Source organism: Phalaenopsis equestris, unplaced genomic scaffold (genome assembly GCF_001263595.1).
Source record: "Phalaenopsis equestris unplaced genomic scaffold, ASM126359v1 Scaffold000353, whole genome shotgun sequence".
Lineage (NCBI taxonomy): Eukaryota > Viridiplantae > Streptophyta > Magnoliopsida > Asparagales > Orchidaceae > Phalaenopsis > Phalaenopsis equestris.
In genome coordinates, this window is record NW_018164795.1 from 268,691 (window position 1) to 289,943 (window position 21,253).

At 31.8% G+C, this 21,253-nt stretch overlaps 1 protein-coding gene across 4 annotated transcripts; it reads left to right on the forward strand.

Moving 5' to 3' along the window:
• Nucleotides 1–1,158: 1,158 nt before the first annotated feature.
• LOC110026158 (alkylated DNA repair protein alkB homolog 8) lies at nt 1,159–13,024 on the forward strand. Of its 4 annotated transcripts, none has more exons than XM_020726995.1 (5): nt 1,159–1,289; nt 1,374–1,491; nt 5,075–5,106; nt 5,718–5,930; nt 12,469–13,023. In XM_020726995.1, the coding sequence occupies exons 1-5, from the start codon at nt 1,197–1,199 to the stop codon at nt 12,793–12,795; spliced, it is 783 nt and encodes a 260-aa protein (XP_020582654.1). In that variant the 5' UTR covers nt 1,159–1,196; the 3' UTR covers nt 12,796–13,023. The 4 variants fall into 4 exon arrangements, with proteins under 4 accessions (XP_020582654.1, XP_020582657.1, XP_020582656.1 ...); XM_020726998.1 differs by having other exon boundaries at nt 5,718–5,925; nt 12,469–12,649; XM_020726997.1 differs by lacking the exon at nt 5,075–5,106 and having other exon boundaries at nt 1,203–1,289.
• Nucleotides 13,025–21,253: the final 8,229 nt, after the last annotated feature.

Consider the following 21,253-nt stretch of genomic DNA (forward strand, 5'->3'; position numbering starts at 1 on the left):
GTATATTTGTCTGCAATATAACAAATGAAACTGCAGTTAATCAAAATAAATTAAAATAATATATTTAAAATTATCTTATTATTGATTGTCCGCGTTTTATATAAATGTTATTTCTTTTAACCCTCATTAGTAATTCCTTAATCATTAATAAGTTATATTTTTGAAAATAACCCCACACATGAGATGAACTCTCTCAAAAAAATTCTCCAATTAGACAACATTCTCTGCAAGCAATGAAGTTGACAAAAAAAAACCTTAATTTACATACGATAACGTGATAAGTCAATTTATTTGTTTAGAATTAAAATATAATAATTATGTTTTTTGTATTTATATTGCACATAACAATAACATTTTAATTTTTAAAAGTTTTAGAAAAAGTCTAGAGTTTAAAGCTCAAATTATGCTTTCAACTACATACAACTAAATAATAATATTTATTGAATTCATTATTTTCTAAAATATATTTTTGACACAATATAAGTGCATACTAGTGGTGTAAACAAGCCGAAAAGAGCGAGCCCAGGCTCAACTCGTGTTCGGCTCGTTTATATTTCGAGCTCAAAAAATGTGTTCGTGTTCGACTCGTTACCTTAATGAGCTGAACACGAGTCATTCACGAATAAAGAATTGTTTTGACAACCCTAATTACGTTGCCATAAGATGTTAAGAATTGAGGCAAGACATAAAACATCATTTGAATCTAATTTAACAATTTAACACTTTTGAGTAATTATAAATTTTTGTAGCCTTGTAGTCAATTAAATTTTTAAAAATTAAAATACTACTATATATATATATATATATATATATATATATAATTGATGAGTAGTATTTCGAGCCGAACACGAATGAACAAATTTTTGTTCTTGTTCAGCTCGTTAACTTAGCGAACGAGCCGAACACGAGCTTTTTAATGAGCCGAACACAACCTTCTCGCGAACAACCAAGATTTACATAAATACCTTCCAATTCTTATGTATTTATACATCTAACACCAAAACTTTACCTTTTATATCCATACGATCCAAATCACACACATTACACAAAAAAATATCACTTTTTTGAAGTGAGAAACTCCTTCCAATAATAAGATGTCATTTATGTAAAAGATGAAGTTTAGATGCTAGATATGTAAATACATAGGAATAACGAAACACACGCTTACCATCGTACATTTTTGCCTTGCCCTCGCAATGGAAGACGACGACGCCCACTTTCCGCAGCGAGCCATCGAATGCGCATTTGGTGATTTATCGGATAGCAGCGGCGATGTCCTCTCCCCTACTGTTCGTCACCCTCACTCTATCCGCTTCTCTTCCCTTCTCTTCCCTCTCCTGTTCCGATCGATTTGCGTCTCAAAATCTTTGTAGACTGAAGAAGACAGGCTTTACATCTGGGAATCGGTGGAAGGGATTGATGGATTATGGCTGTGCCGTGAGTTCCTTTCTGACAAGGATCAAAATCTTCTTTTATCAGCCATTCTTCGAGGTATCGCTCTATACCAATCCTGCTGTACAAGAGGGGAAATCAATCATCGAAGTATCGACGGATGCTATGTTTTGATGTCTTTAAATCAAATTTAGTTTTTCTGGATGCTATATAATTGATAATGCCTCTGCAAGTTTTAAATTCCTCTTGTACGGAAGTTGTTTTCAAAATTATTGTTTACTGTCTATGGAAATATCCTTTCTGGTAGGGATTAGCTTGTTAAAACGCATCCTTCTTCCACAATCAAATTCGTTTCCATTCTGGCATAGGTGGCTAAATACTAATAGAGTAAGTGCAGTTTCTTCGTCTAAACCATTGGCTTCGACTTCGAAACCATATCAAACGGTAGATGGAATGACCAATTAGCAAGTATACAAGGTATTCAGTGTGGTGGAGCTTGCGCCAATTCCTATTTTCTTAACACTGGTGGGAAGAGTCTGCTTTTCCGTGTTGTAAGCTCGGAACAATGTGCGTGTCTGCACCTCCATTTTAGTGCTCCATACGTCTCATTGAGAGAACACGGGAAAGAGGAAAGGAAGGCTCCAGACAAGAACTTTTAATACTGTTGCAGCAAATGTATTTGACACATTTTTGTAGTTGATTTAGACTTTTTCTCTTACTCAAATGAGCATTTATCATTGATTCTTATATGGTACAATTGGTCTTCTTTATAATTCACATTAAATTTCCATTTTACTTGTAGACCAGTAAGTGCCTGTACAACTGAAAGACCAATTTGCTTGAGTTTCTTTTCATTTTATAGCTTTGCATATATGATTTCTTGGTTGATATGCTATGGTAAAATTATCTCAACCTTTGGAATGTAATTATCATTTTGATGGATAAGTTTCCATTATGCTTCATTGTTTTTTTTTTGTCTAATTTTTTGTGCTAAATCATATAGTCATATATATTTATACACCTAGAAGACCTGTAAAGTTGTTAGGTGTCAAGTTGCCATGACAAGTTGACTTGTTGAATTCACCTGGAAAGTTGACCTGATGAGTTGTCCAGCCGAGTTGTCCAGCCGAGTTGACCTGTCAAGTTCTGACTGTCTTAACACACATTTAATATGACTTTAAGGGATGACATGATATAAAACTGTGAGATGTGATATGATGTTATGGATCTTTTCATATCTCTATGTATTATTTGTTTATCTTTGGTCAAATTTTGTACCAATGTAAAAGGATATCCTGAGATTTATAAAGGAAGAAAGAAAATGAGGATTCTCTCTTCCCATAGGCTCTTCATCTCCCTTCTTTCTCTCTTTCTCTTCTTTCTCTTTAATGTTAGAAGGATTTGGCCATAACGCACGGACATGTTGAACGCAGATATGTCTTGTATACACTTAAAAAGATTTCTCAAGCTATCACGTGTCAAGTTGACCTGAGTTGACTTACCGAATTGAGTTGATGAGTTGACTTGTTGAGTTGACCTAATGAGTTGACCATGCAAATTCACTTGCCTAGTTCTGACTCTCATAACACATTTAATATGGTTAAAAGGGATGATATGGCATAAAGTTGTGAGATGTGATATGATATCACGGATTCTTACATATCTCTTTATATTTTATTTATTTATTTCTTGTCAAATCTTATACCAACTCAAAAGGACACCTCAAGATTTATAAAAAATAGGAAGGGAAAGATGACTCTCTTCCCACATGCTTTTCATCTCCCTCTCTCCTCAATGCTAGTAAGATTTGGACATAACTCATGGACATATTTGGGGTCCAATACACTAAAAGTGCCAAGAGCGTGAAAATATCTTAAATCCAAAGTTACACGTAGAGATCTCTTGAGGGACTACAAAGATCATATATCAAAAATCTTATTAGGGGAGATAATATATTCTATCCTTAAAATTTTATTTTTTTCTATAAGCATTTTACCATTTGAACTCTTATCGTCAATTTGTTTTTTATTTTTTCATTATGTTTTTGATATTTTTCATTAGTGACTTTATCGAAAAATAGTTTTGATATCTCGGAGAACTCATCTTCTTTATAAATCGGGAAAATTTGTCCTTATGGGTTTTTTAAGAGTAAAAAAGAATAATCGCTAGAATTTTTAGATCGTACTTAGCTCAATAATCGAATATTGGGATGAATTTGGAAAATCATTTCCAAAATATAACTAGGACAAATAAAGGATGAAGTTAGTTAACCTAAGGATTGAATATCATGAGATCTCGCCCTAGATAAAATTGAAAAATTAAGACTACTCTTTGTAGGAGAACTATGATCCTTGGAATGATAGTTCAAATTTAATGAAACTGCTTGAATTCCTTTATAATTGAGTTATATTGCAGGAGAATAATCAATCTAGTCGCACAAAAAGGTTGAAATTTCTTATAAAAAATTTATGTTCACTGATAACACTTGGGGAACTCGCATTGTAATATCATCAAGTCAATCAAACAAATAACTGAATAGAAAAAATGATAAAAAAGATGAGCTGACAATCTATAAGAGCATTCCCTGAAGATGAGCCAAAATGCTCTAAGGACGAAATTCTGTAGGTGAGCCAAAGTGCTTCTAGCATGATTCTCTATAGGAGAGCTAAGCGCCTTCTAGCAGACGAATAACCATTTACATGGTGAAATACACTACCTATCTTTATCTAAATAGTCTTAGTTTATATTCATAAAAAATAACACATCTAAAGATTCATTCTTTTGATAAGAGAAATATACACTTGTCTAATAGAGACGAGCTATACATAACTTAATATTTCTCATTCTCTTATTCTTTTTGTAGTCCTTCAAAGATATAAGAAAATCTAAGAATTAAATTTATAAACCTAAAAATACTTGTCAAACTGTCAAATGTCGAGTTGACTTGGCAAGTTGATTTGCCGAGTTGATAGACAAAGTTGAACCAATGAATTTATCTATCGAGTTGATCAGGCTAGTTAACTCGATGAGTTGACCTGCCAAGCTCTTACTCTCATAACACATTGAATATTGCTATAAGAGATGACATGAGATAAAGCTGCGAGATGTGATATGACATTATGGATCTTTACACACCTCTATGTACTTTTTATTTATTTATTTGTCAAATTTTGTACTAACTCAAAACGACATCTTGAGATCTATAAAAAGGAGGATGGAAAAGGAGGACTCTCTCTTCCCATAGGCTCCTCATCTCCCTCTTCTCCTTAATGCTAGTAAGATTTGAGCACGGACATATCTGGGTTCAACAACGTTTTTGCAATTTTATTATTATTATTATTATTATTTATTTATTTATTTTTTATTTTTATTTTTTGTTGGAGATACTGCTTGCAACTACCAGACCTTTTTATTTTCATGCAGACGCTACATTATGAAATTATGATTAAAACTTTAGAAGACTGTTCTTAAAATTTTCCTTTATATTGGTGGAAGATAAAAGTTCATCTAAGCTGTGTGCCTGTAAAATGTACTATTTCTGTAGAAATTGTTTGATACTTTGGCTCTAGTTAGTGCAAAGGGTAAAAAATAGAAAATATGAGAATAGCAAACTCGGTTAATATGTCTACATTTCCTTATCAAATTGTTGTTTTCCGCTCTGACTTATGTTTTTTATTTGCAGAAGGATGGTTCACTGAGAGTTCTCATAATCAGGTGTTTAATTTTCTCCATTTTTTTCTACAACTTTTTAGAAATGAAATAATAATGTCTCATTTGTATGATGTTTTTTTCTTTGTCCATCAAAATACTTTGTGAACCTTCATAAACTCTTATTCTGTCGTTCTAGTTTTTTTGTCTACTTTCAGAATTTTAAAGTATAGAGATCAATAGAAGGATCTTCCTGATTGGAGTTTTAACGTTAACGTCTATATAGATGTATCAAGTGCATGGGAACGGGGAAACAAATTCAACTATATTGAATTAGCATAACCTTCTTTGTCCTTATTTTCTAATCTGCCAGATACGACTGCCTTATAAAACCAAGTTCCCTTCTGTTCTCGTTACTCTCTTTCTTATTTTGTACTGAGTCTTCCTTTTAGGGTTTAGATCCCGTCTTTTACTTTTCTAAACTTAATCTGTCATACCATCGACTTATTTATCTTTTTTAAATCATCTTGCATGGCTTATGTGTTAGAATACCAGCATTGATATTTTCTTCGTTCAAATGAAAGAAAGTGTATATATTTAAGAAAAATTAAAATATAACATCTGTTTCGTATACTCAAATACCATAATTTTGTAATGTGTGGTATTCATATCTGCAGGCCATGAGGTTTGGAGATCTTCCTAGTTGGGCTACTGATCTTTCTAGATTGATTCAGAAAGCTGTATGCTTCAGTGAAAAAGATCCTGATAATGACCTGGAATTGGATTGTGAAGAACAACAAATAGATGAATCCGGACCATTACCATTCAATTTACTGTGGAGAGAACCACTTTTTGATCAGCTAATTACAAATGTGTACCAACCAGGTGAGGTGCGAACTTTTTTTGTTAGATGCCAACTATATCTGTGTGTAAACGTTACAAAGAAAGTAATAATTCATATTACAGCGAAGTAGCTTGTTATGTTTTTGCTCTGAACAATAGCCTGTAATTGTCAGCCTTAGTGATGCTTATGTTTGTGAATTAACTATATCTGTGAGTAAACTTTACAAAGAAAGTAATTGTCATTTATAGTATTCACGGGCCAGGATGTTCCTAATCCTCTGCCAAACAGCTACATGAATCCTTTTTCTCCATTGCGTCCTATTTAGTGTCATATTTTCATTTAGTTCTAATAAATTAAGATCATTTTTATACAATAAGCCCAATTCTTTCTAGGTCTACCTCTGCCTTTTTTAACATAAGTGGAATCTAAAACATCTACTCTCCTAATCGAATCATCAGATGGTCGATGTTTAATGTGACCTAACCATCTAAGACGACTCTCTCTAATTTTTGTCCGTCACTGGAGCTACACCAACCCTATCACGGATATATTCATTTCACGTTGTCTCTAATTGTAAAGCCACTCATCCACCTAATCATTCTTATCTCGGCAACACTTAAACTAGTATGTTGCTTTTCTTTTAAAGGCCAACATTCAGCACCATAGAGCATTGCAGGTCTCACCACCATCTTATAAAATTTTCCTTTCAGCCTAAGCGGTACTTTTCTATCACACAAAAGGGGCCCGAAGCATTCCTCCACTTGAACCAACCAACTTGAGCTCTACTATTAACATCCCTATCTATATCACACCATCGCTTTGAACAACATAACCAAGATATCTAAATCATTCACACCTTTTAATAATTTGGTCACCCAAAGTTACACTTATGTCATTAGAATTACTACTACTAAAATTATATTCCATGTATTCAATTTTAGTTCTACTCAAATGAAGGCATTTTGACTCCAATGTAGACCTCCATAATTCAAGTTTTTCTTAGGCTTTTTTTCTCGTTTTATCCACGAGAAGTATATCATCGACAAAAAACATACACCAAAGTATATCATCCTGTAAATGTCCAGTAAGACCATCCATAACTAAAGCAAAAAGATGCGGGCTTAAAGCCGATCCCTGATGTAATCCAACAAAAATAGGAAAATATTTGGTTAATCCTCCTTCAGTTCGAACACAAGTAACAACTCTAGTATACATATCTTTAATGACTTGAATATAATTCATATCAACACCTTTCTTCTCAAGGATATCTCTTGGAACCTTATCGTAATCTTTTTTTGAATCAATAAAAATTAAATGTAGATCCTTCATATTATCTCTGAGCTTCTCCATTAAACCTATCAATAAATGTATTGCTTCCACAGCAGACCTGACCGACATATATCCAAATTGATTATGAGAAATCTTTGTAATACGTCTTAACCTATGTTTAGTTACTCTCTCCCATAAATTTAAAGTAGGACACATCAACTTAATTCCTCTATAATTTTCACACTCTTGTCATCTCATTTATTCTTAAAAATCGGGATGAAAATACTCTTCCTCCACTCCTCAGACATCTTTTTAGTTTTTAAAATAATATTAAAGAGTTTAGTAAGCGAAGAAACGCCCAAATCTTCTAAATATTTCCACACTTTCATTGAGATATCATCAGACCCTACAAACTTTCCACCCTTGGTTTTCTTTAAAGCATGCTCAACTTCTTTTTTACTAATGCGACGGTAAAAATGAAACGTTTTATTATTATTAACGATATTAAGATCACTAAGATCTATCGTGTTTTTGAAAACTTCATTAAATAGTTTATCAAAATAATTTACTCACCTATGTTGAATATCTTTTTCTAAAAAAATATTATTTTATTTTCATCTTTAATATACTTTACTTGAGTTAAATCTTTTCTTTTCCCTTATATTTGACTAGTTTGTACATATACATTTTCACTCTCCTTAGTATCTAATATATTATAAAGATCACTAAAATCATAATTTTTAGCGTCACAAATTGTTGTTTTAGACTCTCTGCTTGCAGTTTGATATTTTTCACAGTTCTCTAAGCTTTTACATTTAAACTAATTTTTATAACATATCTTCTTATATTTTATCTTTTCTTGCACATTATTATGTGATATTTTATTTTTTCTTGCACATTATTATTTCATCACATATATATTTTCACCCTTCTTAGTATCTAATATATTATAAAAATCACTAAAATCATAATTTTTAGCGTCACAAATTGTTGTTTTAGACTCTCTGCTTGCAGTTTGATATTTTTCACAGTTATCTAAGTTTTTACATTTAAACTAATTTTTATAACATATCTTCTTATATTTTATCTTTTCTTGCACATTATTATTTCATCACTAACTATTTTTATTTATAGAAACTTTTTCCTTTGATTCTCCAAGTATATCTTTTACTACTTGTTTAATAGTGTTTATTACTTTAACCCATATAACATCTACTTCTTCATGAATCCTAAATTTTGAAAATTTGAATTTTACTCATAAAAATAGTTCTAATATTCTTTATTTTACAACTCTTTATTTTAAAATCTAGAACTAATAATCGATGTTGAATACTTAAATTCTTATTTGGAATGACCTTACAATCTTTGCAATCTCGACGATCTGTTCTTCTCATAAGAAAATAATCAATTTATGTTTTATTAGAGTCATTTTTATAAGTAATAAGATGCTCATTTCTTTTTTTGAATAAAGTATTAGTAATAACAAAATCATACGTTAAAGAAAAATCTAAAATGACTCAACCTTCTTCATTAGGCACTCCAAAATCGTAGCCACCATGAATATTTTTGAAATCTTCTACCACACTACTGACATGTTCATTTAAATCTCCTATAGTAAAAATTATTTCTTCAAGAGGTATCATTTGTTTTAAGTTATTTAAGTGATTCCAGAATTTATTTTTAGACTCTATATCTAAACCTACTTTAGGAGCATAAGCACTTATAATATTAAAAAATCTTAGTATGAATAATAATCTTAAGGGCTATAATTATATCTCCAGCTCTATTAATTTTTACAACATTATCTTTCAAACTCTTATCTATAATTACACCTACACCATTTCTAGTTCGGCTCTTACCAAAATACCAAAGTTTAAAACCTAAGTTATCAATCTCCTTAGTCCTTTTTCCCACCTATTTAGTTTTTTGAATACATAAGATATTAATCTTTCTATGAATCATAATATCAACAAATTGCATTCATTTACCATTTAGAGTACCTATATTCCAAGATCCTATCATAATATTATTTTCATTGACTAACTTATTTACCCGCATCTGTCTGTAATATGAGAACCCTTGCTTATTTGACACTGCACCTGGGTGCCGGTGTAGCGGCCCTTGCACATTTTCACTGTATTCGGGCCGTACAATGCGTCGCTCCCAGGGGACGCTCTAGCACTTTCACAATGATCAAAGAGATTCGTGTCATGATTTTTTCGACAAGTTTTACGCTAGTTGTCGACTATCTAATAACGCAACCCTCAACTTTTCACATCCGGGCTTGAGACCGGCAATGACAGTGTTCACCTCCAAATTGTATAAAAAAATATATTAAAACAAGGTTTTGTTTTACTGATCTAATGTAAGTGAAGATTATGAGGTGTGATTGTTATTTATTTAAGCTTGAACAGTTTTAAAAGTTTGTTGAAACTTTTTTTTGAATTCTATCATTGATTTTGAGCCTATCAAGTTTGGACTGGTATTACTCTATTTAGGATGCGAAAGATTTATATATATAGCCTTAATATTAAACATAAATGTGTTCATAATTTTTCATTTAAATTAGTATAATTTATTTCCTATTTCTATTATTTCTATAGCATTAAAATGTTAATAAATAATAAAATTAGATTTTAATCCTTTCATTTAGCTATTCACTCAAACTTTTCAACATAAATACACAGTAATATAAATGTTTTTTCAGAGTACATTGCATATGAAAAAAAATACATAATAACCTAGAATAAGTCGTCAAATAAGAAATAAATTTATCATGAAATGAGCACCTTTTGGGCTCAACAAATCACTGATTAAACAAAAGATGAACATATTCTTAAACATAAAGGAATAAATCAATTTTTGAACTTGTTTATTTATATGCAAAGCTTTAAAAAATTTGATATCTTCTTAAATTATCCAAATAAATAAACATAAGCAAGGCATATGAATAAGTGTTCAGTGTTTTGTTGAGTATACTAATTTTCTTTACAGCCCTTATTAATATTTCAGAAAAATAAATCATGTTCATTGGCAGCTAATGTGCAGACAAGTTAATGAGTCGGAGTGTCATATATATGACATTAAGCTGTTCACAGCAACGGATACTCAACTTTTTTTATTGTCATTTAGAAGGCAGTGCGTACAATTATAGTTGTGAGGCTGTTCTTAAAAGCTAGTTTTTACCATCTTTTATGATGAAACTTTTGTTGCGTGAATGTAATGTTACAAAAGGAATAATTAGATACACAACACTCAAAAATTGTTATTTACAAAACTAGCAGCAAAATTTTTTTCAACTACCAAACCTATGCATTTACGCATGTCAAAGATCAAACCATTGAGAATTTGATAAAATTGAAAAATATGGGTTGGGTTTTTATCGTGAATTTTGTTATTTGGGTGAGAATTTGACAAATGGATGTAAGATAGTGCTGGATTTGTAAATAGTAATGTTTCGAGTGATATGTATGTAATTGCTCCTTAAAAAACATTATATTTTGTTACGAATGATGTTGTTTTGTGAAGGTGTTACACTAAAGGTTATGTCAGTAAATGCATCATATTTTGTTACAGCAAGGTTTCTTTGGAATTGTGTTACTTCTACAACAACAGCAACAATAACAAGCCTATTTTTTCTCCATTGCATCCTATTGAGTGTCTCATTTTCATTTAATTCTAATAGATTAAGATCATCTAATGGTGTTACTTCCTTGATCAGGTTTTATTGTGGAGGTTTTGGCAGTGTTGTTTTCTGTTTCTGCCTGACGGTTTATTTTTCTTTCTATTTGTCACATCAAACAATGAAAGTTCAAGTTAAAAATCTACTCCACATAATTTGCAGGTGTAGCTGGTTCAGTTAGTTAAAATTTTGGAAGTTATTATTAGGGTTATAAAATCGAGTTCCACTGAAATTTGTGCTTCAGCAGTCACCTTCTTCATTAAAAAAAATAAAATAAGGTAAGGGAATGGGACTCTACAAGATTTCGCTTCCCTATTATACCTTACTGTAGGGGTTAGCATTCGGTCAATTTGAATGGATTCATTTGTAAATTGGTCAAATCGATTGCAACCGAAATAAAAAATCTGAAAAACCGAAGCAATCAAAATTTTGATAAAATTGAATCGACCTAACCTAAGTTCAATTTGGTTTAAACGGTTTGATTATGAGTAAACTGAAAAATTATTGTTTTTTGGAGCTTGACTATGAACAAACATTACAAATTATATAACATAAATTTATGTATCATTTTTCTTAATAAAATGTTGCATATATGATAAATTTTGGTTTATTTTTATATGAAATTAAAACATAGAAAGATTTATAAACATACCACTTAATTCCTATGTATTTACATATATACCTCCTAAACTTCAATTTTTACATTAATGACACTTTATCTATATGCATGAAAGGGTAAGTTTCACTTTTTACAAGTTAAAATGGTCGCATTTTAAATGAAATATAAAAGAGTTGCATGATATAAATATAAAAAAGTAGAGTTTAGGTCTTAGATATATAAATACACAGGAATTGGATAGCATGCATGTAAATTCCCCTAAAATATAATAAGAAATTTTAATTAAATTTTAGTTTTTCAGTTTATTTGATTAAATAAAAATTCAAACCAAACCAACAACCGAAAATTGAATATTAAGGTTTTAAAAATAAAAAATTAAAATGTATTTTTGAAACCGAACCAAATCAACCAATTTGTCTGTTTCGGTTTGGTTTTTGGTTTTGTCCAATTTAGTGCACATCCCTACCTTACTAAGAGTAGAAGATCCTTTGTATAGATGCAGACAGCTTGGGGGCTGCATGCGTGCAAAGACCCATACTATGCCATACCTTAAGTTTTTTTTTTTATAAATAATTTTGCTTAAAAGAAATGTTAATGGCAACACATTGGTTTAACTCTACAATCTCAGTTCCCTTCAACTGATTCTAATAAGAAATACCGGGAAAGTTTTCTTTTCTCTACCATCTTTTATTTAAATTTTGTGCAAAGTGCCAAAATTGTCCCCATAGTGGAATAAAGGGTTGTTTTTGTTGTTGCTGCCAAAATAGTCCCCTGACCATTGACATGAGTCCTTTTTACTGTGTTTATAAAAATGCTAAATTAGTCCTTGTCATTTTTTTTAATGGGGCTAACTAAGAATTATTTCAACTCATATTAAAAGAATATGATGATCTTTTTGACACTTTTCTCTTTGAATTTAGTCTCTTTGTTCCTATTTTCATAACTTGAGGTCGACCCAGACAAGTTTCTATAAAACATTCCAAAAAAACATTATAGATCTCATTTTTCTTGCAGGGAATATGCGCTCATGTCGATCTAATGCGATTCGAGGACGGAATTGCTATCGTTTCGATGGAATCGGAGTGTGTTATGCATTTCTCCAGAGCTGATCAAGAAACTCATTTACATGAGGCTGAAGCTGGTGAAGAAGGTTCTCTAGTTAGGATTCCTGTTCTACTGAATCCAGGCTCTCTTGTATTGATGCATGGGGAAGCGCGTTATTCGTGGAAGCATGAGATCAATCGAAAAGCGGGATTTCAGACCTGGAAGGGAAGAGAGATTGTCCAGAAGAGGAGAACGTCTGTGACATTGAGGAAGCTCTGTCTCCACAGCGAAGGATAGTTAATTTGTTGATCGGATTAATATAACGGGAAAAAAAGGTTCAAGATTTTTGTCTAAAGTGTTGGATTATAAAGGAAAATTAACATTCATACCACTCAATTTCTTTGTATTTACATTTGTAACAGTTTGGTGTCTTCAACCTGTTCATGAATAGTCTACTTCACTTTCAAAAAGTTAGCAGAAGTGATGTTTTTAATTTTATTTAAAGATTAGAGTGACTTGTAAATTTGAAAGTTTAGGTGTTAGATATATAAATACATAAGAATTGTGTGGTATATACGTAAATGCCCTTAGTATAAATTCAAATTAATTACTTGTGTATTGTATTCATCATAAATTCAATCTTGTTTTTTCATAATATAACCTTTAGGAAACTGCCTGCTTTGAAGCCGCTGGAACCAAATGCCACAGAATGTTGATATTTTTTATGGTATGCTACAGGTAGTGCTGAAAACGACTGCTGATCGAAAGGACTTTGATTGTCTGAAAAATTGAATTTGGTTTCAAATAATCTGTTAAGATGGTGGGGTTTTATTTATTATTATGATTGTTTTATTGTGTTTTTTATGAGGAATTTACGAGGAGTGCTGACTGCTGAGGATGGTGTTTACTCTTTTAATCTACGGAAATTTACATACATAGCACCCAATTCTTATGCATTTACTTATCGCACACCCGAATTCTAATTTTTACTGCCTAAGCATCTTTACTTGTGTATGAAAAGGTGATGACAGAAACCCACTTTTTTCCCACACACACACACACACACACACACACACACACACACACACACACACATATATATATATATATAAAGGTGAAATCAATATTTTGGTCTAGTGGGCACCAAATATCGATTCCCCCAAAGGGTTGAAAACCATGCTGTGCTTGCTTCTATTCGAAGATCCTACACTACGAGATTCGAACCACCGACCCAAGGGACTTAAGCTAGAGGCCGCACCAATGAGCCAGGGCACACACAAACACACAAACACACACACACACACACACACACACACACACATGTATAGATATAGTTATTGCATGTTGCTTTACTGGAATGATTTTGGCAATAAGAGATTTAGCACTTGTATGCTTCATCCGGATATGAGTTTGCAGGTAGAGCTTTTGCTAAAATGGTTCTCGATGGAGAAGCAGAGCCTATAACGATAAAGAAAGAAATTAAAGAGATTATTTATATGAAATGTATTTCAAATAGCCAATTGTGCCGTTTTTTTTTTCTTTGTTTTGTTGGGAAGCTGTTGAGCAAAAGTAGTAATAGGTAGGGGGTGAACATTCAGTGGATTTGGATTTGGCTTTAAATTGTTTTAGGAGCTACCAGCTTGCTGCCGCACACCCCCAGTTGCCTGCCAGTCGCCCGGCGCCCACTCCTCTCCTCTGTCAGCCATCGACCTATTGTCGCCACCCAGCTGCCGCTACGCCTTCACCACCACGTCGTTGCCCGGCTGCCATTGTTGTTGGTCATTGATGCCCCCGCCGTCCACCGCCGGCCGCTGTTATCCGCTACTGCCAGACAACACCGGTCGCCGCCCTGCCGCCTGATACCGCCATCCTCCGTGGTTGGCTGCTGAGACGCTTTACTCATGCAACTCTTTATTTTCAATCTACTTCAAATAAAAAATAATAATAATAATATCTTAATTTTATTTTACAGTGAACCAAATATTTAGAAAATATTTCAAAGTCATTGTAATCTATAAATCTTTTACATTACATTTTATTTTAACCAAACCAAACAACCCCTTAATTGATTGCAATTGAATTCAAAATTTAAAAAATCAAACCAATCAAATTTTGATAAAATTGAATAAAACTTGAATTTAATTTAAACAGTTCGGTCATAAATAAACTGAGATTTAATTATTGTTAGAGACTTGTTATGAACAACATCACAGATCGATTATAAACAAATCAAATTTTAATTATTGTTAGAGGCTGATTATGAATAAAAACAAATTATATATATAATACCAATTTAATTTTATGAAACATAAATTTATTTTAATCAAATGTTATATATAAATTTATTTTAATCAAATGTTACATATAATGTAGATATTAAATTTTGAGAAAATTTTAAAAGGAACATGTAATTTAACAAATATGGGGGAGGAGCTAGGAAAAAAAACTTAATTAAGAGCACAAATTTGCTAGGCCCAAAGGAAAGGACCAATGGTCCACCAAAAATAACCATCCCCTTGGAAAAATTATTGCATACATACACCACATGCAGCGATGCATGCGGTGTCCGATCATGACTGTAAATCACGGTGATCTACGGTCAGTATGCAATCAAAATTTTTTTAAAAAAAAAAAAATTAAAATGGGCCCCACCGAAATAAATCCTGACCGTAGATCACCGTGATCTATGATCAGGATCGAACACCGCATGCATCTCTGCATGCGGTGTATGTACACAATAATTTTTTCCTCGCGGTGTTTTTCTCTCCTCCCTCCTTCCTATAAATACCTACTCTTCTTTTAATTTTCTTTTGTCCTGATATTCTTTTCTTCCCTGGTAATATTTTTATGCATAGATAAGGTGGCATTAAATATATATATATATATATATATAGTTGTTTTTCTAATATTAATTGTATAAATGTTATTTTTGTATGTAATTTTTTACACAGCTGTTATAATGTCCGTTTTTTCTTAAATTTTTTGTTTATTTTAAATTATTTATGATTTTAAGTTAAATTCATATACCGATTAGATGTAACAATTAAAGGTACTTACTATAAACTTCATAAATTTTACGACTTCTATTTTGCAGGCCAACTCAAATTTCAATCAATACGTATAACACTGGTTATATAATATTCCCGATCAACTAGTGCTTGATTATAGTGCACGTCGATCATTTGACCTATCACATTCATTCTGCTCTTACATTAGCAGACATGTTGAGCAGATCATGCAAAAAGAATCGCAGGGTATGCACTTGAATGTTAACACAGGCGGTTATGAAAAGATGGATAATGACACTAATGAAAATTTGAGCAATCTAGAGGCAATGGAGGCTCATATCGGGCAAGATGGTGAGCCGAATAACATATTACAATGACATGATTTACTATGTCAATACACATTGCTAAATATGAAGATCTTAAATTCAATGTCAGAAAATTGAAGAGTGAGATGTAGATGAAGATTGTGATGCTCCCATAAATCAAGTGCCATTACATGAAGATGATGTCATCCCATATGTATTATTTGAGGGAATGATATTTTCAAGGAACGATGCTCTATTATATGTTCTAAATGGATGAAAGATAATTCGTAACGTAGAGTACATTAAAACTAATTCAATTAAAAATGACTTACAATTCAGTGTGTGCATTATAATCATGAATCATGTCCGCGTCTTTGGCGTCTACACGTTGTGAAAAATCATCAATTAGAAGATGCATGGAAAATATCTGTAACTGGGGCAACACATACATGTACCCATCCAATAATGTCAACTGGACATTGAATTACACTTCAAAGTTCACATGTCACTACGTCAGTTCAGTTTTGAGACAACAACAAGACCTAAAACCAAAGAAATTGTTTCTTAGATGGAGTTTAAATTTAATGTTTGTGTTAGTTATATCAAAACAAGGGATGCATGTAGAAAAACTATAAAATCAATTTTTGTTAGTTTTGAGGAGTTGTATTGCTCTTTATTTCAATTAATGGAAGTAATACACAGTGCAATTCTAGGCACAATACACAAAATAGAAGTTAAAAATATTACACATTTCTATAGTACTCTCTGGTCATTTGGCCTCAATATCTATGTGTGGAGATTTTGCTGACCTGTGCTTAATATGGATGGGACTTCTTTCTAGGGAAGTATAGAGGGATTTTACTGTTTGCAGTAGGAATTGACGAAAATGGTAGACGCTTTCCACTTGCATTTGCAGTAGTTGACTCTGAGTATACTGAATCATGGGTATGATTTCTACAACAACTATATGATCTAGTGGGAGTCATCAAGACCCATCAAGATCTGTGAATTATATCGGACAAGCACACAGGTTTGGTATGTGGCTGTAAAGAGATTTTCTCATGGGATGCATATCGTCATTTCTTGCATCATTTAAGGAAAAAATTTAAAAAGGCATTAAGTCGTCTTATAGTAGGGGATGTTGATAGTATTTGTAATAAAATGTATTGGGTTGGAAACACTTATGAACTCAGGACTTTTAATAGACATATGAACGATATTAAACATATTAAGAAAAAGACCTAAGATTGGTTAATTGAAAAAGATATCACAAAGAGATCTTTAACACACGATGGTGAATACTGATTTGGCACAATCACCACAAATACATCAAAAAGTTTTAACGGGGTCTTAAGCTTGCATGGGGTCTCCTAATTTAGGGTCTCATATGAGCTATATATTATAATTTAGTTGTTTTATTTCTTAAATGATCCAGTAATGTGTCAAAAATGAATTGAAGCTGCGAGTTCAAACTTTAGTCCACTCACAAGGTCAAATCTATAAAGAATTGAGGGCGAGGCCCATTAATGTCCTTAACCGACTTGCATAAATATCTTAAATATTAATTGTTCGATATGAGTTGTAAAGCTTTTCATGTTGACATTCTTCCTTAAGAAAACTGCTCATGCACATGCAATAAGGCACAAATCTATCACATACCATGTGTGCATGTGATTGCGGCTTTGGGGGCCAGACATTCAGACCACACAGCTTTTGTTTCGAAGTATTTCACACTAGATTTATATCATCATACATATGCATCATTTGTTTCATATGATATCAAAGAAAAAGTCATGGCCACCATTCAATCAACAAGAATGTATTATCATTTGGACTTTTTGTTTTTGGACACTATGTTTTTTTTTTTGTAGAGATTGCTGAGGCAGCAAGTTCATGAGGCCATCGCCACCATGCCTGGAGTGTACAACCAATATTCTTACTTCCTAGTATTGCATCATTAGGTGAAGTACATTGTGCAAGATATCCTAATAATGTCATCTAAAAAAATATTTTTTGTATTTTAAATTTCATGTGAAGTCATTATCACAACTAATTTACTCTAATTTTTATAGAAAAAAAATCTTGAAGCTGCAAGTCATGCACTAGTGACAAAGATTAACAAGACCAGTGCCCACGATTTATTCATGCACTACAAATTGCAGGAATCAATTGTATCAGGCACTTGAACTACATCAAGCTAGACCACCATTTTATAAGTGCATTGTTTGAGCGGCAGTACCCCCTGAGCAATATGTTTCATTTACGTGTCAGTAAAATACATTCAGATTTATATATTATTATGATAATTATACTTTTTTTTACTTATACACTATACATATCTATCAGGTGGGATGACTATAACTTTACAAGACGTTCAAATACTCCTTGTTATTAGGACAGATGGAAATGCCTTAGGGGGGTCTATTGTTGTTGGGCCTCGATTGTGTTGGCCGAGTTGACTGGCATGTTGTGATGACCTATTGGGTAACCATCCCAGAGATGAAGTTATCTACCACCATCCCATTTACCATATCATTACATCAAAATTCTATATGAGACACTTTCAATCACAAGTTATTGACTCAACTGGTAATTCTTCAGGGTGTCATACGTGGATTTATATCCACATGAATTTTTAAAGCACGTTAGGGCTTACATTTCATTCATGATAGAATGTTTTCTAGTTCTACATACCTCTGATTGCATGTTCACTTAGAATATTTACCATTATTGGAGGATTTGAAGTATTTAGACAATATTCTTTCGGTGTCCCATTTCTAACATATCTATATAGAGAATTGAATATATCAACCAAGTCTACATGTATCACGATTGGTGGATGTTTGCACTTGCTCCAAACGTGAGCTTGAGAGCACTTATATGTTGGTAGGCCCACTCTTCATCTTCCGGATCCTCACAAATTAACAGACAAATCGCTCGGATTCAGGTACAAAATTATTTTTATCCATTTACATATCCACAGACAAATTTTTTAACTACATTCAACTCATTTGTTTAAATAACTTGTAGGTGGAATGAAGAGTGGGTACGATAAGTGTCATTTCTAAATATAATGATGCATAAAGATGAAATTGATGGACTCAGACTGAGTCATATATAATACTGGTTTTCTATTTAATCCAATATTCTTATCTTAAATATATATTAAATAAAATTTAATTTATAAGTTGATACACAGGTAATTTGGGTACCATATTTAGATGTAAATATAATGTTATTACATGACATATATTTTGAGAACATGGATATTTTGATTGCCCAAGTTCCACTAATAAACTGGAAAGGTGTCAAGTGACACCTTCCAGATTGCATTATGCGACAGTTTTATAGCATTCAGTCTAAATCTATTGAACCCATCAAAATGGTTTTAAGTGAGTCGATGAACGAGATAGAGTGAGAATTGACTGAGAGCAATATTACAGTAAATATATTGAGATATAAAATAATTATCGTACATTTATTGTACCATTAAACACGTCACAAGTATACGAAGAGGAAGAATTAACTCATTATTTGCAGTGGTATTGATCTTAGATATCACTCTTTTTAGTGAAGCCTCCAACTTAACTTCCTGATACCTATTACCCACGATCACCAGGAAATTGAATAACGATACGTATTTGCATTCTTTTATAACAACTACTAATTTCTTTTATAATACTTAATAATAATATAAAATTATCTACAACTGGATTAGTTTATTTGTAGCAAGGATATTGCAAAAATGTTTGGAGAGGATCATGACACAATTGCTAATTCCATGAAACAAAGTTATTGCGAGATTCTGAAGCTATTCGCAGAGTGGAAGAATCAATACACATTGGTTATATTGTATTTGATCGACTAAGTGAGCATGATTTTGAAGCAAAGCCATCTTATAGAACAATTGTCAGAACACAAAGGCCCCCGTAGATAATCCTCTAATGCTCCAAGTCAGTCGTCTTCCATCGCTCCAAGACAATCAGCAACAGATGCTCCAATGAGATCTTCAATTAACATAACACAATGATCTTCGTTTCAAGAGTCACAAGAACAACAATATCTAAAGACATCTGCTTATCCCGTTCAATCTGTATTGCAGGACCCTCCATCTATGCAGGACCTCTCTAGCTATGTTGGGCTATGCAGTACCATTAACATATGGGATTCTATCATTTGACTTGCAGTGGACAATTACTATTAGTGGAGACCTGAATTTAAATTTTCAGAAAATTCTTATTTTTGCATCTATTCCTGAGGCAGGCATGAATTTTGGTACACCTCAATTTTATTCTCCATCAAATCTTAACTAAGAAAATTACTGGATGACACAACATGCTATGAATGACACAATTGAAAGTGATGATATTAAAAAAGAATTTCAAGAACATTAGTTGCGGCATCGATCACAGCGACCTCCGTCTCGATATACAACAGACTTAGGTGCTATCACACCCCGACATAGAAGTTAGTATTGTTTTTATATAAACATTATGCTACGGAAATATTTAATAATGAAATAAATTTTGTGAATATCATATTTTGTTAGTTAATTTAATTTTTAATTACTTTTTATTAATTAAATATTAATTACAATTTGTTAATTAATGTGAAAATTAATTTAATCATTTTAATATTTTGGTTCATGTATAGAATAATGAACAGTAGTATTTATAATAATACTTAATATATAATAATAATATTATTATTTATTATAAAATATTTAAAAAAAATTGTAATTTTTAAAAATTAGAAATTTTATAGATGCTTTTAATTAATTTTTTTCCCAATCACCTCCTCATATCTGGTAAAATTACACGCTCCCCTTAAAAGTTTTCCTTAATTTTATTGATTCTTGCCCAAAATTAAAATAGAAAAAAAAAAATTTCAATTTTACTTGGTTAAATTAAAATTAAAATTAAAATCAAACCAATAAACGAAAGCAAATTAATCTATTATTGTTTTAAATATAACAAAAATCCAAAAGAATTACAATCAAACAGCATTTTAGCTGAAAACATTGCATATTTTTATTGAAGAAAATCTCCCCGAAAGGTAAAAGTTGATCATACCATTATAACTGTTGGACGATTTATTATAGAATACATATTCGTAAGAGTTACGTACACATTATATAACTTCTTTATTTTAAATAGCCAACACTTAAAACTTTTGTATTCAATTATACAACAATCTAATACTTAAATTAGAATCAAGCCTAAGTCTAAAAAAATACTTATTTCATTTTAATTAATTTAAAATTACTGACGTGTTTGATACATTTAGATACTAAGGCTTCATTAATATATATATACATTCTTATAACTAATAAGTCGATATATATACAATTTCAAAAAAGCAGGTGAAAAAATAAATATATATATACAATTTCAAAAAAGCAGGTGAAAAAATAAATCCTGACTAACCGATTATCGATAAGAA